The 17560-nt window shown below is 44.6% G+C and overlaps 1 protein-coding gene across 1 annotated transcript in view; it reads left to right on the forward strand.

The window, feature by feature from the left end:
- The window catches only part of SEMA7A (semaphorin 7A (JohnMiltonHagen blood group)), a 162862-nt gene that overhangs the window by 66724 nt on the left and 78578 nt on the right, over nucleotides 1-17560 (forward strand). Inside the window, exon 2 of the mRNA XM_085643886.1 lies at nucleotides 6261-6394. Coding sequence (XP_085500012.1) covers nucleotides 6261-6394 — 134 coding nt within the window. The remainder of the gene's footprint in view (nucleotides 1-6260; nucleotides 6395-17560) is intronic.

Genomic DNA, 17560 nt, shown 5'->3' on the forward strand with positions numbered 1-17560 from the left:
AGAAGGAAGTATACTTTTACCCTGATGGTGCCAATTAGTAGAAGCCGTTCAAAGAATAACAAACAAACTCAGGAAGGTGACTGCAGACCGGTAGTGTTAAGGTACCTTAATCTATCTGATGGCAACCATACAGCGCACTTCTATTCCAACAGCGAACACATGCTGTGAAGCTACAGGTCTACACAATGCATTTTGTATGTATTTTTAGTTTGTGATGTTGTAAGTCTACAGAGGTTTATAGTCCGTTTTCAGCCAAGATCCAAGAATATCAAGCTCCTCCTGACACGGTTACCGTCCTCCCTGCGTGGTAGCGAAGGTATCCGTTTGCATCTGCCTCGGCCTCTGCCCACTTTTCCAGGTCATACTGCCTTTTCGGTATGCCCGGGGCTAGTGAAGACTTTAACTGATGGCAGAGGCCCTTTTCCCAAGGACCATAGCCGAGTCTGTAGGCTTGAGATTGAATTTATCCACCTTAGGTTTAGGCATCAATCCCAACAAGTGTGCTGTAGGGTTGTGTATGTTTTGTATGCCTGTTAGTCTAGAGATCTGATATGATATCTTGTTCCCTGAGTAATCCACTTATGTTGCCTTTGGTTACTCGGGTTGTAGGTCAAAGGATACACTGCGTATTGTCTGCAAGAAAAAGATGTACACCAAGTCAAGGAAGCGTCGGCTGCTCTGATCGGTTTTGCTGGGTTCATATTCTACTGTATCAATGATGCCTTTCACCAGTGAGATGTCATTTGGATTCAAGGGCCCTCTAATGCATTATCTCCCTGCGTGGGGAATGTTTTACCCCCTGTACAGTACTCTGCTATGTTTATTAATGGTCCTACGTCTTGCTTTACAAAACCTAAAAAAAAGTACAATTCGCTTCTCCTCATATCACCATCAACTCCTGAAGGCCACAGATTCCAACCTGCGTAGGTAGGTTCAGTGCCGACTCACAGGATTTTTTTTGTAAATTCTTGAAAGTCACATGCACACTGCGCGCAACATATGGAAACTGTCAAATTAGCAAGGAGCTGTAATGGTTAAAAGGGAGTAAATACCAGCCCTGGAGCTCACTCATAGCTCCACATTCCTGGGGGCCAGCAGTTGGGCGAATCTTCAAGGACCATCTGACAAGGACCCTCTGTTGCGTGCCGAGAGGTAAAATGGAAGGTTAAGGCCTTCGTTCCAAGTGGTCCATTCATTCTGATGTGCCCGGTAAATAGAGTTTCGGGGAAAACCAGAATTATGAGTGGAGCAGGATGACCCCCGTGGGTGGCATTCCACCTGCTTCAAGGTGGCAGCGCCTGCATGTGGAATACAGGAGAAAAACATGCAAAGATCGGCACAGTGTGTCACAGGGACGAAAACTCTGGGAAAGGGATCATTAGAGGCAACTTGTAATGTGGTCCGAAGAAGTGGAAAAGTGCAAAGAAAGGAGGAAAGTTGTGGATTTGACGCTGAACTAAATACCAGGAGATCCCCCTGGCCAGCCTGTTCATAGGGATTCATCATTCACTGGATGGCTCCACCCTAAGGGCGCTCGGCGTGTCCACAGACTGGAGTCTGGCTACCAGCAACTGATGACAAAGGCTAACTTCCAAGCCTATACTTACACAGATTATATGAAATCAAGGGTGCAAGTAGCGCTCCTACTTATCACTGCGACTGCTGGGTGCTGTAATTAACGCGTGTACGTTGTGCAGCTGATTCTGAGTTGCAGACCATGTGTAATGGACATTCACAGCCCCTGTCTCAATTCAGATGAACAAATGCTTGAACTTGCTAGCCGTACTGTCAGCAAGGAATGGCTAGTCCACCTCAGCACCTGCTAAATTTGGTAAAAGTAAAGTCTGTCCAATTGAGCAAGATTTGTGTCTCAACAACTCATAACTGTAGATTACCACATTGCCAAAGACGGTTAATTATGAAAGCAAACACATCCGGTTCATCTCAGACCTTTTCCCTGCCAACAAATTAAATTCGAACCTCTGCCTCCTCCCCAAACTGGTGTTTACAGACTTGCAATCTGATTGTGTGTGGTGTTTTGCTTACTCAGATCCTAACCCTTATGTTTTGATAGTTTGCATCTGGGTTGTGACATTAATTCCCAGTTCAGCCATTTCACGCTCATTGTTGAAATTGGCAAATGTCCTTAACCCCTCTTGACGACGAAATCCCTTTTAATTACAGATTGTGAGTGCCTTGAAGCTGCCTCATTAGACGCTAGCGTAGTTTACTTTCGGCGTTACTTGTTGAAAATGTTTATGTAAAAGGCTACAAACTCTTGTGAAGTGAACCTCTGTCCACAGCCAGCAGCCCTGCCAGCGGTGGGGGCGGAATGCGAGGAATCTGAAACGGGGGCTCTTGTCTGAAGAGAAACCAGCAGATCAGGAGAGCAATTCTCACAATTCATTATGGGGAATTAACATCACATGTTTGGGATTTTTCTGACATCAAAGAAAGCAGAAGATTTCGGTCTTTCCTTTATAAACCCTGTGAATTTTTGAAGTTGTAAAGTCACAAGACCCCTGCTGGACAGAAAGGGAAGTGCAGGCCTCCATGGCTCTAATGTTGTATGTAAATGTGCGCCCACTGTTTGTAAAACTGGTCTGTATCTCTCACCTGCTCAGTAAACAAGCTCAAGTTTCAACTTTTGTACAAAATTAACTTCCCAACAACCCCACTACACCCAACCCTAGAAACCACTGCTGTGCGTACTATGCCTTAGAGTGACCCGGGCCATGCAGTTGGCCACTTGGGCACTGCCACGGGTGTGTGGGTAAAGCATAGGTAGATGGCCTCCTAGTTCCACAGCGCATGTGACCCCGGTTGTGTCTACAACGATCAAACGATTCCCCCCACTGGAAGGGGGTGAGTTGTTACTTTGTCTAGGGTCACAAACATACTTGTATGGGCCTTGTGGACTGTTTCCATGAACAGCATCTAAGGAAGGAATTTCTTCTCAACATTGCCTGAAACCTGCCTGCTTATTCTCGAGTTTTAAATCTGTGTAATGTAAACATTTCCACCAGCTGTGCCCCTGCTCTCCAACTTACTGTTCTCATGATGATGTTACTCCAAAAATGCATATGTTCTCTCTAAAGTGCTCATTTAGACTTAAGAGCTTAGTCCAGGCGATACCACCTACATATAGCGCTTTCTATGATGAACTCTAGGCGCATCTCTTACCTAACCATGAACCTCTTTTTACAGTTCTAGTCGTGTTAATGGCTATGAAACATGCCTCCTTGGATAGCTCAAATCGTGTCCGCTCCTTCCCAGTGCTGTTATCTTGGTACTTGGTTCACTAAATAGGAAGGGCACCACTCACCTTTTAGCCTCCGATGACATCACAGGGTTGACTTTTTCCTACCATTAGCCCCTCAATGGCCACTTAAAGGCCTCTGATTGGCTGGGGGAGGTGAGTAGAGGAAACTAAAGACATCAAAGCTTCTTCGAGTTGTCTGCTTTCTATTCTTCTCACTTCCTTTAAGACCACTGGCACCAGGGGTGGTAAGGGCAGTGCCAGGAGTTCTGCAGATCAGGCCATTCACAGTAGCCTCTACTCATAACTACATCTGTTTGATGTCCAGGGATCCAATTAATTCTTATGCCAGGACTTGGAGCACCTTTCTAGCTATGTTGAAATGTTGAAAGCCCACTGGAAAACAATATGGCAGCGCGTCAACAGTTAGCTGGAACATCATGAGGCCATAACAGACCCGTGGGACACATGAGGGATGTCAGGTAGAGGAGGTGCTTACTGAAGGGGAAGTGTGGATGCAAAGACACATTGTAGCATTAAGATGTTTTCCTAGCTATTGTAAATAGTGGTCATTACAAGTGTTTGTGGTTACTTTGAAAACATATTTAGCCTATGGACAGAAAATATTAAGTCTGTGAGTAGCCACTGTTCTCAGCCAACTTTCCATGGGAGACCCAACTCTTTTAGCCCAAACCTTCTGGATCAGAAGTATGACTCGGGTAACATTAGCAGGACACCGCCCACTGCTTTGTGCGCATGCTTCCTTCATTCCATGATGAACACTGCTGCCAAGCGGCCCCTTGTTGTGAGGAGACATTCAAATATGTCCTGGATTTCCGGCCAACAGCACTGAGTATACATTGATGGTTGCTATTTTCATCAGCATGGACGGAGGACTGTTCTTGCTGTAATCTTTTCCTTTAGCCTTCCCACACTGTTCTCACCTCCCAAGCTCCAGCTCCCCAGCCAGCTCTTGTAAGAGTGACTTGGAAAACTTGTGTAGTTCTTGCTTAGGAAGATGGAGGACACAGCCTAACTCTGTCTATTCATAGGCCCGCATGTGGCCTGATTGGGCATAGGAAATCAATATTACGATGGGTCCTCCTGCATCAGAGTCTCCCTTCCAGATTTACTGTCCTTCGTGCAATGGAGTACTCTGTGAAAATGTACAGCTTATTGTTCTGCGGAGGACAAAAAAAGTAACACAGCACCAGCTTTAGCAAGTGTTGCCCACTAGCAACATCTTTGGCAGTACTCTTGCTAAAAATGGCTGTTCCGCGTGATGCTCAGCCCTGCATTATGGTACAAAGGTGAACCAGCGGTGCCTAATGTTTGTAGGATTTGTACTCAAGTTACATCCTCCACAAAAAATTCCTATGTGTCGACACACAGACATCAGCTGTGTAAGATGTGTGATTTAGTGTTAGGTACACACGTACACTAGATATATCAGGCAATATACTAGACCCCTTGCTTGTGCCAGGTTTTGGCAAGATGCCACATCATTCTAACTTTGTTAGATCTGCCCTGTCATTGTTTTGCTGCTTCATCCCAGAAAGGCCCCTTTGCCTAAACTAACAGGCTGTTGGCGCTCAGAGTTTTTTTGCATTGAACATGAATTCGTTTTCAGCACTTTTTAGCTTTTGTGATCATCACTTCCAGTACATCTGAGCATCGATCCCCTGATTTCTATCCAGAGAGGAGCTTCTAAAGTGCTGGTAACCTGAAGGCTCATAATTCAAAATAGAAAAGGTAAACCACAAGTCCCAAGATGGTTGGCGATGTTGGTTGAAAAATGAGGATTGGATGACCCTTTTGGCATGTGGATAGTTGATAGCTATGTGTAGCTCACTTACACAACATAGCTGTTGTAATTGTGGGAGGTCCATTAGTAAATACTTCTGCGGAGCAGCGTAATGCACCTCAAGTTTGCAACAGTTCGTGCTCTTGCAAATACCTTCCTCTGGTTAGCAAACAATACTACTGAGGAAGTGATCTTTGGGGGGGCCGCTTCCTCTTTGATGGGGCTGAGGGGTTGGCGTACGGTGCATCCCACAGTCGATGCAGTCTTGGACTCCGATCCTTATAAGGTACAAGCACGAGCTGCATTTACCACACACTGCTAGTGGCGGTGAGGCCTTCTGTCCGCAACAAGCCAGTGTCTCAGTGGAAGCCGCTCCTGCCAGTGCGGTGCTGCAGCCCTGTGCGCAGTGATGGACTCGCCTTGCAGTGCTGTGCTCTTGAACTATGTCCAACTCTCACCAGATGCAGAGCTGCTCGCCTGCTCAGAGCACTGCTGCATCGTGAACACTCCCAGTTGATCTGCCTGCCCCCGGCCTCTTGTTGTCCCCACGCCCCTTCTCATACACCGCGATGTCACCAAATGTATCATTGTTTCCCACGTGAACAAATGTGGTCAGGTTTGTTAGGTCTTAGGCATTCAGTTGCATGCATTGTCCTTTGGCATCACCAATTGGGGTGTCGGCCCTCCAGCGAGTGGATGTGCAAAGAATACACATGGATTAAATTAGCTAAAACGTTTAAAGTTATATTTTTGCAAGAACATATTCATTTTCTTTAAATAATGCCGTTAGCGGTTCTCTTTTCCCTCTATTTGTTGACCTGTAAGTGCTTTCAAGACACAAGTATCCTGAATTTGAGATTGTCTCTTCTGTTTCGCTCTCTCATTTCACCTTTAGTTCTTCTTTAACCCCTCATGACGCCCCCTTTCCACCCTCGTCTTATACCCAAAGTCTTATAAACACTGTGTTTTTGATTCCCAAGTGAGCCACAGGGGCACAGTGGATGTCTCGCTGGGGTGAGGAGCACGAGGTGGCAAAGGCTTCCTCTGTAACCCTCTATCCCTCTTTCTATGCAGCCTTTGGTTTGGTGTCTGCTGAGTCCAGCGCAGTCATTGGTTCTTGCAGTTCTACAGTCTGTCGGTGTGGCTGGGTGCAGGTTTCGTCTTTAAACTACTTTCTCTTTTTTCTTCTATTTTCAGAACCCCAGAAGTTCAGTTTTGACAAACAGGAGAACACAACAGTGTTGTACCATGAGCCAGGGAGCTCATCGGTGCTTGTTGGAGGAGAAGACGTGCTGTATCAGTTCGACTTTGATTACAGGAGCAGGAAGGCTGTAAGTCTCTAGTTATTACTGTGCTGCTAAAGCAGTTTCTATAAGTCTGCTAACATAGTCCGTATTTGTAAAGCGCCCTGGGTTTCTTGGTGCTATATAGCAAAATATTCATTGTTGCTGACCTTGGTGGAGGTCATTATTACCAACCCAAAGGTACTCATTTTAACTGTCTTGGAAGGATGAACTGGTCTGCCGGATTTCAACTTGTCACCAGGAGTGAAACCAGGATCCCTCCTGTGGCTGCATCACTCCACTGAGCCATCCACGGAACCCTGCAGTGGATACATCAATCCTCTTAGCCATCCACATATCCCTCCTGTGGCTGCATTAATCCTCTTAGCCACCCACAGAACCCTGGAGTGGATACATCAATCCTCTTTGCCATCCACAGATCCCTGCAGTGGCTGCATCATTCCTCTTAGCCACCCACAGAACCCTGCAGTGGATACTTCAATCCTCTTAGCCACCCACAGAACCCTGCAGTGGATACATCAATCCTCTTAGCCATCCACAGATCCCTGCAGTGGCTGCATCATTCGTCTTAGCCACTCACAGAACCCTGCAGTGGATACATCAATCCTCTTTGCCATCCACAGATCCCTGCAGTGGCTGCATCATTCCTCTTAGCCACCCACAGATCCCTGCAGTGGATACTTCAATCCTCTTAGCCACCCACAGAACCCTGCAGTGGATACATCAATCCTCTTAGCCACCCACAGAACCCTGCAGTGGATACATCAATCCTCTTAGCCATCCACAGATCCCTGCAGTGGATACATCAATCCTCTTAGCCATCCACAGATCCCTGCAGTGGATACATCAATCCTCTTTGCCATCCACAGAGCCCTGCAGTGGATACATCAATCCTCTTAGCCACCCACAGAGCCCTGCAGTGGATACATCAACCCTATTAGCCATCCACAGAACCCTGCAGTGGCTGCATCGATCCTCTTTGCCATCCACAGATCCCTGCAGTGGCTGCATCAATCCTCTTAGCCATCCACAGATCCCTGCAGTGGATGCATATTACTCGACTGAGCCATCTGACCGGTATACCATGCAACTCCATTCATAACTTTCTTGCAACTCCGGAGAGACCTTTCACCTCATCGAAGCCATTAGAAGAATTGCCTTCATTAGCTTATCTCGTTGGGCACCTTGTCCTTAGGTATGTCTGCTTCAATGTGTGGAATCTGAACCAGATGCTCTACCAAATATATGGAAATCTTTGGGGACTCACCCGATGAGGATGCTGCATAGTCAGGCTTACATACATTTCTGGGAAGAATGGACTGTGTCATAACATGCTCAGGTCCTGTCTGTGATTAGGAATTCCCCGTGTGCCTCTGGGTTCTGTGATGTGACCTAAACTGCCTCCTTGTAAAGGTGTTTGGTCTAGTTTAGATCCTACAATGTAGACTGACATTGCTTATTGTGGCACCTTCTTCCGGAACCGGATGGCTGAACTCGCTGCACTGGTCTTGAATGCCTGTAGACTGATGCACACATTGTGCAAAGATGGAAAGATCCAGCTCCAATGAGCTGCCCATAGATTCTCCACTCCACTGAAATGAACTGCCTTGAGAGAATGAACTCGTTTCTCTGGTCATTGAAGAATCTGGACTATGTGGAAGACTATGACTTTTATTTTGGTATTCCTTTGCCTTTTGGATATGCCTTGGCTGCAATATTGTCTGTTCTCACCAAGACTCACCTTCCTTGCAAAAGTGGAGCGAAGCTGAAGAGACCTCTCCTGCCAGCTTCCTCCAATCAGAAGAATGCCTTTTCTCCAAAAGGGACTGACATCTCACACCCTCTCCATTAGATTTTGATGCTCCTTTCTGGAGCACTGTAGATGACAATTTCAATTTAACAGAACGTGAATTTGTAAAGCGCATGTTCACCCAGGAGTATCATGGCACTGAATAACAGATGATTATTGTTACCTAACTTAATTATACTCATTTTATCGACCTCAGAAGGATGAAAGGCTGAGTGAACCCAACTGGATTTGAACCTGTGGCCTTAAAGTCAAACACAGGCCACTACATTAGTCCACTAAGACACCAGAACCGGCCTGTATTTAAACACGTAGAACCAATTTTATCCTACAAGAATGACAGACAGGGAAGGCTTAAACCTTAAATGTTTATTTTCAGATTTTAGTCATATGGAGGTGAATTAACATAGTCAAATCCATTAATCAATATGTCAGAGTGCAAAGCTCAGTTAGAATACAGAATCAATCAAAGAAGTCAGTAAAGTTCAGATCAGCAAAATACAGAGAGAATGGGAGAGCAATACAGCATGGATTTGCCTCCTAAGGTCAGTAAGAAAAGATATTAAACACATCCAAAATGATCATACTTTTATAAGATTCATGTATGGAAATGTTTCTTTCTACCTGATCACCCCAAAGTTTAGGAATGATGCTGATGGTGTTGTGACTCAGAGAGTGCAATGATGTCTGCTAACCAGAACTGTGCCAGTATTCTAACACTTTGCAAAATGTATGTTGAACTGGCTACCCCCAATTATTGTTAAGTTAACTTACTCATATCTACCTTGTATATGGTACCACGGTGCCAAGGGCCTGTAAGTTAAAGTGTCCACTCAGAGCTCTAGCACTGATTGTACCACCCTGAGTGTGAAAAACTTCAAAATGGCACACAGGCAGCAGTCTGGAAGAGCAGTTTTAAATTGCCAGTTTGGCTTTGCCATTTAAACCAATGGCAAAGGCCACACTTCCCTTAACAATACATGTATGTCTCCCCTGGGGAAGGTTTATCGAGTCCTAAGGCAGTAAATCGTATATTATTGAGTGGGACATATGTTTTCTTATGTCCTAACAGTAAAACACACATACTGTTGTTTTTACCGTGGAAAGGCTAGTAGCCCCATTGGTTAATACAGAGTTGCAGTCTGACCTCTCAGCCCTGCTAACTTCTGGTTGGGACTACTAAAATTGGTACTTCAAGGTATCAAATTATTCATAGCACTAAAACCGACTTAATGCCCAAGTCAAATGTAATGTCACTCTTAAGAAAAGGCACATTTTAGAAAGTTGCCACTCTGTTGCCCAGTTTTTCCCGTGGCCATTTACAGCTGCTGACCACCAGACAGCCTTCTGCCTTCCTGGCGAGCAGTGTAAACAACTCACAAGGACAGGACCAACAGAGGCCTGCCACAGTGGGAGATTAGAGTGTTGGCCCAAAAGATGAGCTACAAAGAAGAAGCTGCCTATGATATGCAAATGGCAACCATACTCGAGGGAGGCAGCCCCTATGTTCATGTACGCGAGCTGGCACTGGAAGAAACAGAGAACACTATTGCCAAACCATTTTTTCTATCATCCTGTAGGCCACAAGTAGACTTACCTCTAGGGTGCTCTACCAAGCTCCCCACATTGAGAGAGGGGTTCAGACATATTGAGAGTGGGCAAAATAGTGCACTCTGGGATTGCTAAAATGCCACTCAAATCCAGAAGTCATAATAAGGCGGGATGGACCCTGGTAGCGCATTGGATGGTGACCAGTTTATCCTCCCAGGTAACTGTTGAAATACTCCTTATTGGCCCCCCTGACCACCCTGTCGGAATTGGTCATCCAATCCATGCTGGAGTAGTCGAACATAACTCTTTAAAAGGTTTAAATAGTTTCCAAACATTATGGTTACCAACGCTTGTTTGTGCTTTGTACTAAAAAGGTGACATTTATGTTTTACTTAAAAATCTATATCTCCGAACCTGCTGGTGGATTTTGATGAATTTTGGATTTTACTGGATGTGTGCCTAATTGCATCCACAAATGGTTTGCTGTACTAAAGTCACCATCTTCCCAGCTTTTTAGGAACATGCAGAGCTGAATCGAAAAAACTAGTTTTGTATCACAGTTTTGGCATTTTTTTAAGAGGAAGCCTATTTTCCAATTTTTTTGTGCTCTCAGCCTACTTACAGTTTGTGGTGGAAACCAGTGTGAAACCCATGGGTGATCCAGAAAAGCTATAGACTTCTAAAACTTAGACAAAATCAAGCAAGGGGTCATATGTGTAGATCCCACAAGGGTTTCCCACGGAATATAATGGTTGACAGAAAGAAATATTGAAAATGAGTAGGAAAAAAGGGCATTTGTGACCACATTTTCATCTGTAACTTTTTGTCACGATGGCCAATTTACAAAAGCAATTTATCATTACATCTGCTAGACTCTTCAGGTTGCAGGGATATATAGGGCTTTTAGGCTGTCCAAGAATCCAAGGTACCCAGAGCTAACAACTGAGCTGCACAGTACAATTGTTTTTCATTGAGTACTGAGTGTGGGCCAACTCATAGCGAAATAGGCAGAGTGAAAAATTAGTATCTAGGAAACCTATGTATTTCTCAAATAGGCACAAGATATGGAGTTTAGGAGCAGTGGTTATTTGCCCATATCTGAATTTGTGGGTACCCACACTAGAGAATGGTTTAGACGGTATTTTTGTAAATGTCATCTTTTTTATACACTGGCTTACATTTGATAGGCAAAAATGTAGCAAAATCCAATTGGTAATAACAAATGTTCCACTATTCTATAGTCCATCCAGTCTTCCAATAAAAATGGTACCCTAGCTCAACCGGCACCCAGGGAAACCTAGCCAACCAGTACGTTTTTTTAAACTAGACACATAGGAGTATCCAGTGTGGACTGACTTGCATGGCTCTTACCACGTTTTCTTACCCAGAATCCCTTGCAAACCTCAAATTTTGACTAAAAAACAAATTTTCCTCACATTTCTGTGATGGAAAGGTCTGGAATATGTGGGGAGCCACAAACTTCCTTCCACCCAACATTTTGCCAAGGCTCGCCGTAAAAATAGTACCTCACTTGTGTTGGGAGACCTAGTGCCCGTACAGGAAACGGCCCAAAATGCTAAATGGAGGCCTCACATTTTTCCACTGAAAACGGACCCTTTTATCCCAATGTGAGTAGCTCTAGATTTTGGATACTAGCTCAGCCGGCACCTAGGGAAACCTAGCTAACCTGTACATATTTTAAAACTAGACACCTAGGGGTATCCAGTGTTGGCTGACTAGAGTGGCTCTCACCACGGTTCTATACCCAGAATCCCTTGCAAACCACAAACCTTGACTAAAAAAAATCACATTTTCCTCAAATTTCTGTGATGGAAAGTTCAGGAATCTGCGGGGAGCCACAAACTTTTTTCCACCCGAAATTAACCCAAGTCTCTCGATAAAAATGGTATCTCATTGTGTCCAAAATGCAACATGGATGCAACAAATTTTTCCACTGAAAACTGACCCTTTTTATTCAATATGGGTAGCTCTAGATTTGGACCCTAGGTCTGCCAGCGCTCAGGGAAACCTACCAAACCAGCAAAATTTTGAAAACTAGACACCCGGGGGTGTCCAGGGTGGGGTGACTTGCGTGGCTCTCACTAAGGGGCATATCAACAACAACCGGCGATAATTATCGCTCAGCGCTCTTAGCGTGAGGATAATTATCGCCGGCTAGCGTGAATTTTTATCGCTGAGATAGCGTGCTATTAGCAACGCTTATCTCAATAGCGATAAAAATCTACACGCTAACAGGCTAACGCGTGATTATCGCTGGAAACCCAGCGATAATCACACGTTACCTTGCTGATAGGGACAGACAAACTTAGCCATGATATCCTCCTTCCATAGGATATCATGGCTAAGTCTGAAAATTAGCAGACGTAAAAAAGCAGCGTTAACCGCAGTTAGCGCTGCTTTTTTTGTCTCTAACAGGGTTAGCGACATTCTTGATAATAGGAGAAATGTCGCTTAGCGACATTTCTCCTATTATTTTACTCTGGAACGCCCCCTTTGCATCTCATTAGAGATGCAAGGGGAAGCGTAGAGTAAAAGGGTGCTAACATGCAAATTTGCGTGTTAGCACCCTGTTGTTGATAGGGCGCTAGTTTTATCTCTGCTTTTTTGGCTTTTAAAGCCAAAAAAGCAGAGATAAATCCCTTGTTGATATGCCCCTAAGTTCTTTTCCCCAGAATCTCCTGCAAATCTCAAACTTTGCCTAAAAAACATTTTTCCTTGCCTTTATGTGAGGAAAAGTCCTGGAATCTGCAGGCAGCCACAAATTTCCTGCCACCACAGCATTCCCCCAAGTCTCCTGAGAAAATCAGCACCTCACTTGTGTGGGTGGGACAAGTGCCTGCGACAGGAAAGTGCACAAACGTGTTCTGGAGACATCCAAATTATCACAAAATGGCCTGGCGTTGAAAGGGGACACCAGCGTTTTTGGTTCGGTGGCCATAAAGAGAAACCAACCAAACCCAGACATTTCTGAAAACTAGGCACCCAGGGGTGTCCAGGAACGTGTAGCTTGTGTGGTTCCCCCAACAGTTTCTTACCCAGAATCACCTGCAAACTTCAAATTTAGCTAAAAAGTCACATTTTCCACAAATGTCTGTGTGGGAAAGTTGTGGGATCACTGGGCCGGCACACATTTTCTACCACTCACTGTTCCCCTAGGTGTCCCGATAAAAATGCTATCTCACTTGTCTGGGTGAGTCAAGTGCCCATGACAGGGTAGGGCCCAAAACATATTGTGGAGACATCAAAATTATCTATCACAAAACGACTTGGTTTTGCAAGGGAGGCACCTGGGTTTTTGGTGCCGGGCTCGGAGGTATTCTAAGAAAGCCTGCCAAACCCAGACATTTCTGAAAACAAGACACCCGGGAGAATCCAGGAAGGTGTGGCTTGCTTAGTTCCCCCTACTTATTCTTACCCAGAATCCCTTGCAAACCTCAAATTTAACTAAAAGTCACATTTTCCACACATTTCTGTGTGGGACAGTTGTGGTATCACTGGGCTGGCACACATTTCCTACCCCTCAGCCTACCCCCAGGTCACCTGATAAAAATGCTAGCTCACTTGTGTGGGTGGGCCAAGTGCCCGTGACAGGGAAGGGCCCAAAACGTGTTGTGATGTGGAGACATCAAAATTATCTATCACAAAACGAAATGGTTTAGCAAGGGGGGCACCTGGGTTTTTGGTCCCAGGCTCGGTGGCCATCTAGGAAAGCCTGCCAAATCCAGACATTCCTGAAAACAAAACACCCAGGGGAGTCCAGGGAGGTGTTTCTTGAGTGGATCCCCCAACGGTTTGTTACCCAGAATCCTCTGCAAACCTCAACTTTAGCTGAAAAGTCTAATTTTCCGCACATTTCTGTGTGGAAAAGCTGTGGGATCACCAGGCTGGCAGAAATTCCCTACCACCCAGCATTCCCAGTATCTTAATAAAAACTCTACCTCACTTGTGTGGGTAACCTGAGTGCCCACGACAGGGAAGGGCCCAAAACGTATTGTGGTGATAATGATAACTGTGGTAACTTTACTAACTGGGGTTGGCAACCATGTAGGGAAACCTATCAAACCCAGGCATTTCTGAAAAGTAGACATCAATATTTCACTTTTGTATGATACAACATAAAGTAAGTAGGAAAGCTTAGGACTGTCTGAGATAGCTACTGGGGACAGTAAACACGACTCTCCTCCCTCTTTCCCTGCTTAGAGACGACTTTACAACGACGACACGGTCTAGCCTTTTTAGCTGTTGCAGGAATGCAATCAGAAAAGTGTCGCTCTTGCAGCCTTGCCACGTCCTCCAGAACATATGAAGTGGAGGCTGCTGCTTCTGTAGCAGTAAGACTTTCAATAACGGATAACTGAAAGTCAAGGAAAGACACACGCCTTCCTGTGGTTATCTGATGATAAGCAACGTATGCATTGTGTGTTGCCATCTGGGTCAGGTAGGTAAAGAGTTTCTTGTACCAAGTATGAGTTTACGACTCACATTGTATGGCTGAAGAACCTGGTCCTCCTATCTACTCCACCCACGTACTTGTAATCAAGTATACAGGTGATCTTGTAACCTTCGGCTATCTGACTCCAAACCATGATGGGGGAAGTGCTCTCATCCTGTATTGTAGTGAGCACAGACACATCACGCATATCCGAGAGCTTGACTGCTAGCAGTTTATTGGAATGCAACAAAGTGCTCTGGGATTTCTGGAGCTTCTTAAAAACAAGCTCCAGTGGGAATCCTTGTGCGACAACGAACTGTACGGCAGGTCACAGTGCCAGCTTTGTACAGATCACTGAACAGCTCTACTCCAGTATAGAAATTGTCCACATAAAGGTTAGAACCTTTGTTAAGGTATGGCTGGGCAAGCTCCCATGCAAGTTTTCCTGTGACTTCTAGCATGGGAGGGCAACCTACAGGGTTTAGAGTGAAGTCCTTCCCTGTATACATTCTCAAGCTGTAGACATAGCCAGTAGCTTGATGCCATAGTAAGCTATTTTGCTCGCAGTGTACTGCTTGAACAGCAGCCGCCCTTTGCACAAGATCAAGGACTCCTCAATGGCTATATTCTTTCCATGAGTATAAATCTCTTTAATCCTACAGACAAATGTTCAACGACAGGCTGAATTTTGGGCAACCTGGTATGGTCTGGATGTTGTTGGGGCAATGCAGCAGAATTATCACTGAAATGCAGCATGTGCTGCAGTATCAAAAAAACATCTCTGCTCATGTATGGTGCGGAGATGAGGGTTATCCAAACCGTTAGAGTAGACCAGTGGGACTGCAAGGTTGATTTCTGCACTAACCCCATTTTGAAAATAAGGCCCAAAAATAACTTCAACTCCCCAAGCAAAGTGGAAGTCCACTAGTGTGCCCTAGAACGAGGCCTAGAGTGCCTCCATGCTCTCTCAGAATTTGTTTGGCATGCAAATTTGTTTCCTGCCCAATTTGCTCAAGGAAGTCAACATCCAAAGATGGGCGTAGTCAATTAGCAAAAAGTTGGCCGTATCGACTTTACATCCAGGGTCCCCAGTGAAGGTGGAATTTGGGGCTGAACTAAATTGTGGGCTGCCAAGAGAGCACTCCTTCTGTGCTTGCCGTAGCACATGCCTGCTCTCTGGCTTAGTCTAACCTGCTACTGTTGCACTGTTGTAGTATCTACTGTCTCAGTATCTGCTGTCTCATTCTCTGATCCTACCTCAGTGCTATCCCCCATAACCTGAGTTAGGGCATAGGCAGCAGTCATCCACTGAGACTCTATTTCTGCTATTGGCTCAAACTGTCCTTTGAAAACACCATCCTACGTAGAAGGCAGATATGTTGTTCTGAAACAGTTGGTGGGTGTGTGCATGAGTGATGTGTGCAACAGTGAATAATGACTAAGTCACCCTAACTTGTCATCTTTACTAAATCAGCAGGGTCTCCAAAGGCACTAACAAATACTAAAAATACACAGAATTACTTCACCTTGGCACATACCCATCTTTGCAGCCTTTAGCACTGGTGGCGCAGAGTGCGACAATCGTTTTTGGCTCTTTTTTGGCGCCCACCCCCATGACCTCCTCCTTGGAAAATCTCACTACCACCCAGTAAAAGTGCCTCTCATCTCTCAGTAGCCCCTCTCTCACAGACATTTAATTTATCTCAGCTATCCACAAAAAATACAGATCTCTTCCTTGCAGCAGGCACATTAACCCTCTGCGCTACTTTATGACATGTCACTGGCATAACGAAACTCGGGGGGGCCTCCCTTCAAGTCACGTGGAGGGGACTCCTCTAGGCTCAACCAGGAGTTCTGCAGCCAGAGTGCTTTGCTGAGGGGGTCCCCTGGAGCTTGGGGGCCTCCCGCACCGCTGGGGCTGCGGGGGCCTGTGTTACGCCCTTGTGGCATGTCAAAACTACCACTAGACAAACCTATGTTCCCCCTCTCTAGCAGGAACATAATCACAAGAGTTATCTTGACATTTGTATTGGTGCCTGAAAACTGTGTGTGTGTATATATATATATTCACTGAAAAAACCATAGGTTTCAGGGGTGTTATAGTTAGCTGGACTTTTCACTTGTACAAAACCATTGAAATTCCCCCGTTATAGTTAGTTCAGCTAACTATAACTCGCGCGCCCGCAATGCACTGCTGATGACGTCACATATTACATCACTCATGACATGGTCAGTGACATCACTCATGACATCACTGATGACATCTCAAATGACATCACTGATGACATCACTGATGACATCATCCAGTGAATGTGTGTTATTCTGAAAATTAAATATGTTTTATATATGTATATCTCAAGGTCGATGGAAGAATAAATGGGTATATAAGTGTCTAAATGGATGATTTGTTTTTGAAAAATTGATTGTGTAACTGACTGATTAAGTGTATCATAGTGAATACATGGCTTAGTGAGTAATGTTTAAATATGTAAATATCTGTATCAGTCTCTCACTTTGTGTATAAGTGGCTGCATGGGTTGGTGAGTAGCTACATGGGTGTCTATATAGGTTATTAGTTGGTTTTTTGAGTATCAGTCTGAGTGTCTGCATGGTTCGGTGGGGGTATTATGTAGTGCATAGGTGCATGAATGAGTGACTCACTTTTTGTATGTGTTGAACACAGTATGTGTGCAGGACTGTATGGGTGGATGAGTGTGTGTATGGGTGTGTTAGTGAGTGAATGACTGTCTCAATAGTGTCTTTATGAGTAACTACATATGTTTTAAACTAGTATATGTGACTATTGGTGTATATATGTGAGTATATGTGAGAGTGAGAGATTGAAAGAGTTCCTGTATGAATAAGTATGTGTGTCTATAAGTGATTGTTTAAAAGACTAAGTATGTGTAAGTTTCCGTAGAAGTAAGTGTGGTGGTGTGTGTATAACTGTATATGCAAGTAAATGTATGTTTGATTCTTTATTAGCATGAGTGACTATGTGTGTGAGTAACTCTATGGATGAGTGGCATTGTGTAACAGGATGTATAGGTGTATGAGTACATATGATGAGTGAGTACATGTATGAGTGACTGTATTGGACTGTTGGTGAATGAGTGGATGTGTATGTGGATCTTAGAATTACTGAAGAGGTTGTTGTAACTGGTATTGGTATGTCCATTGTTTTGAAAATTTTAGTCTCTATTTTTGAATGTGTGTATCAAAGGTTATATTAGGGTGAGAGGAGGTCTGCCACTCTATCACAAGGATGATGTCATCAGTGATGTCATCAGTGATGTCATTTGAGATGTCATCAGTGATGTCATGAGTGATGTCACTGACCATGTCATGAGTGATGTAATATGTGACGTCATCAGCAGTGCAT

The sequence above is a fragment of the Triturus cristatus genome, chromosome 3_1 (assembly GCF_964204655.1).
Source record: "Triturus cristatus chromosome 3_1, aTriCri1.1, whole genome shotgun sequence".
Classification (NCBI taxonomy): domain Eukaryota; kingdom Metazoa; phylum Chordata; class Amphibia; order Caudata; family Salamandridae; genus Triturus; species Triturus cristatus.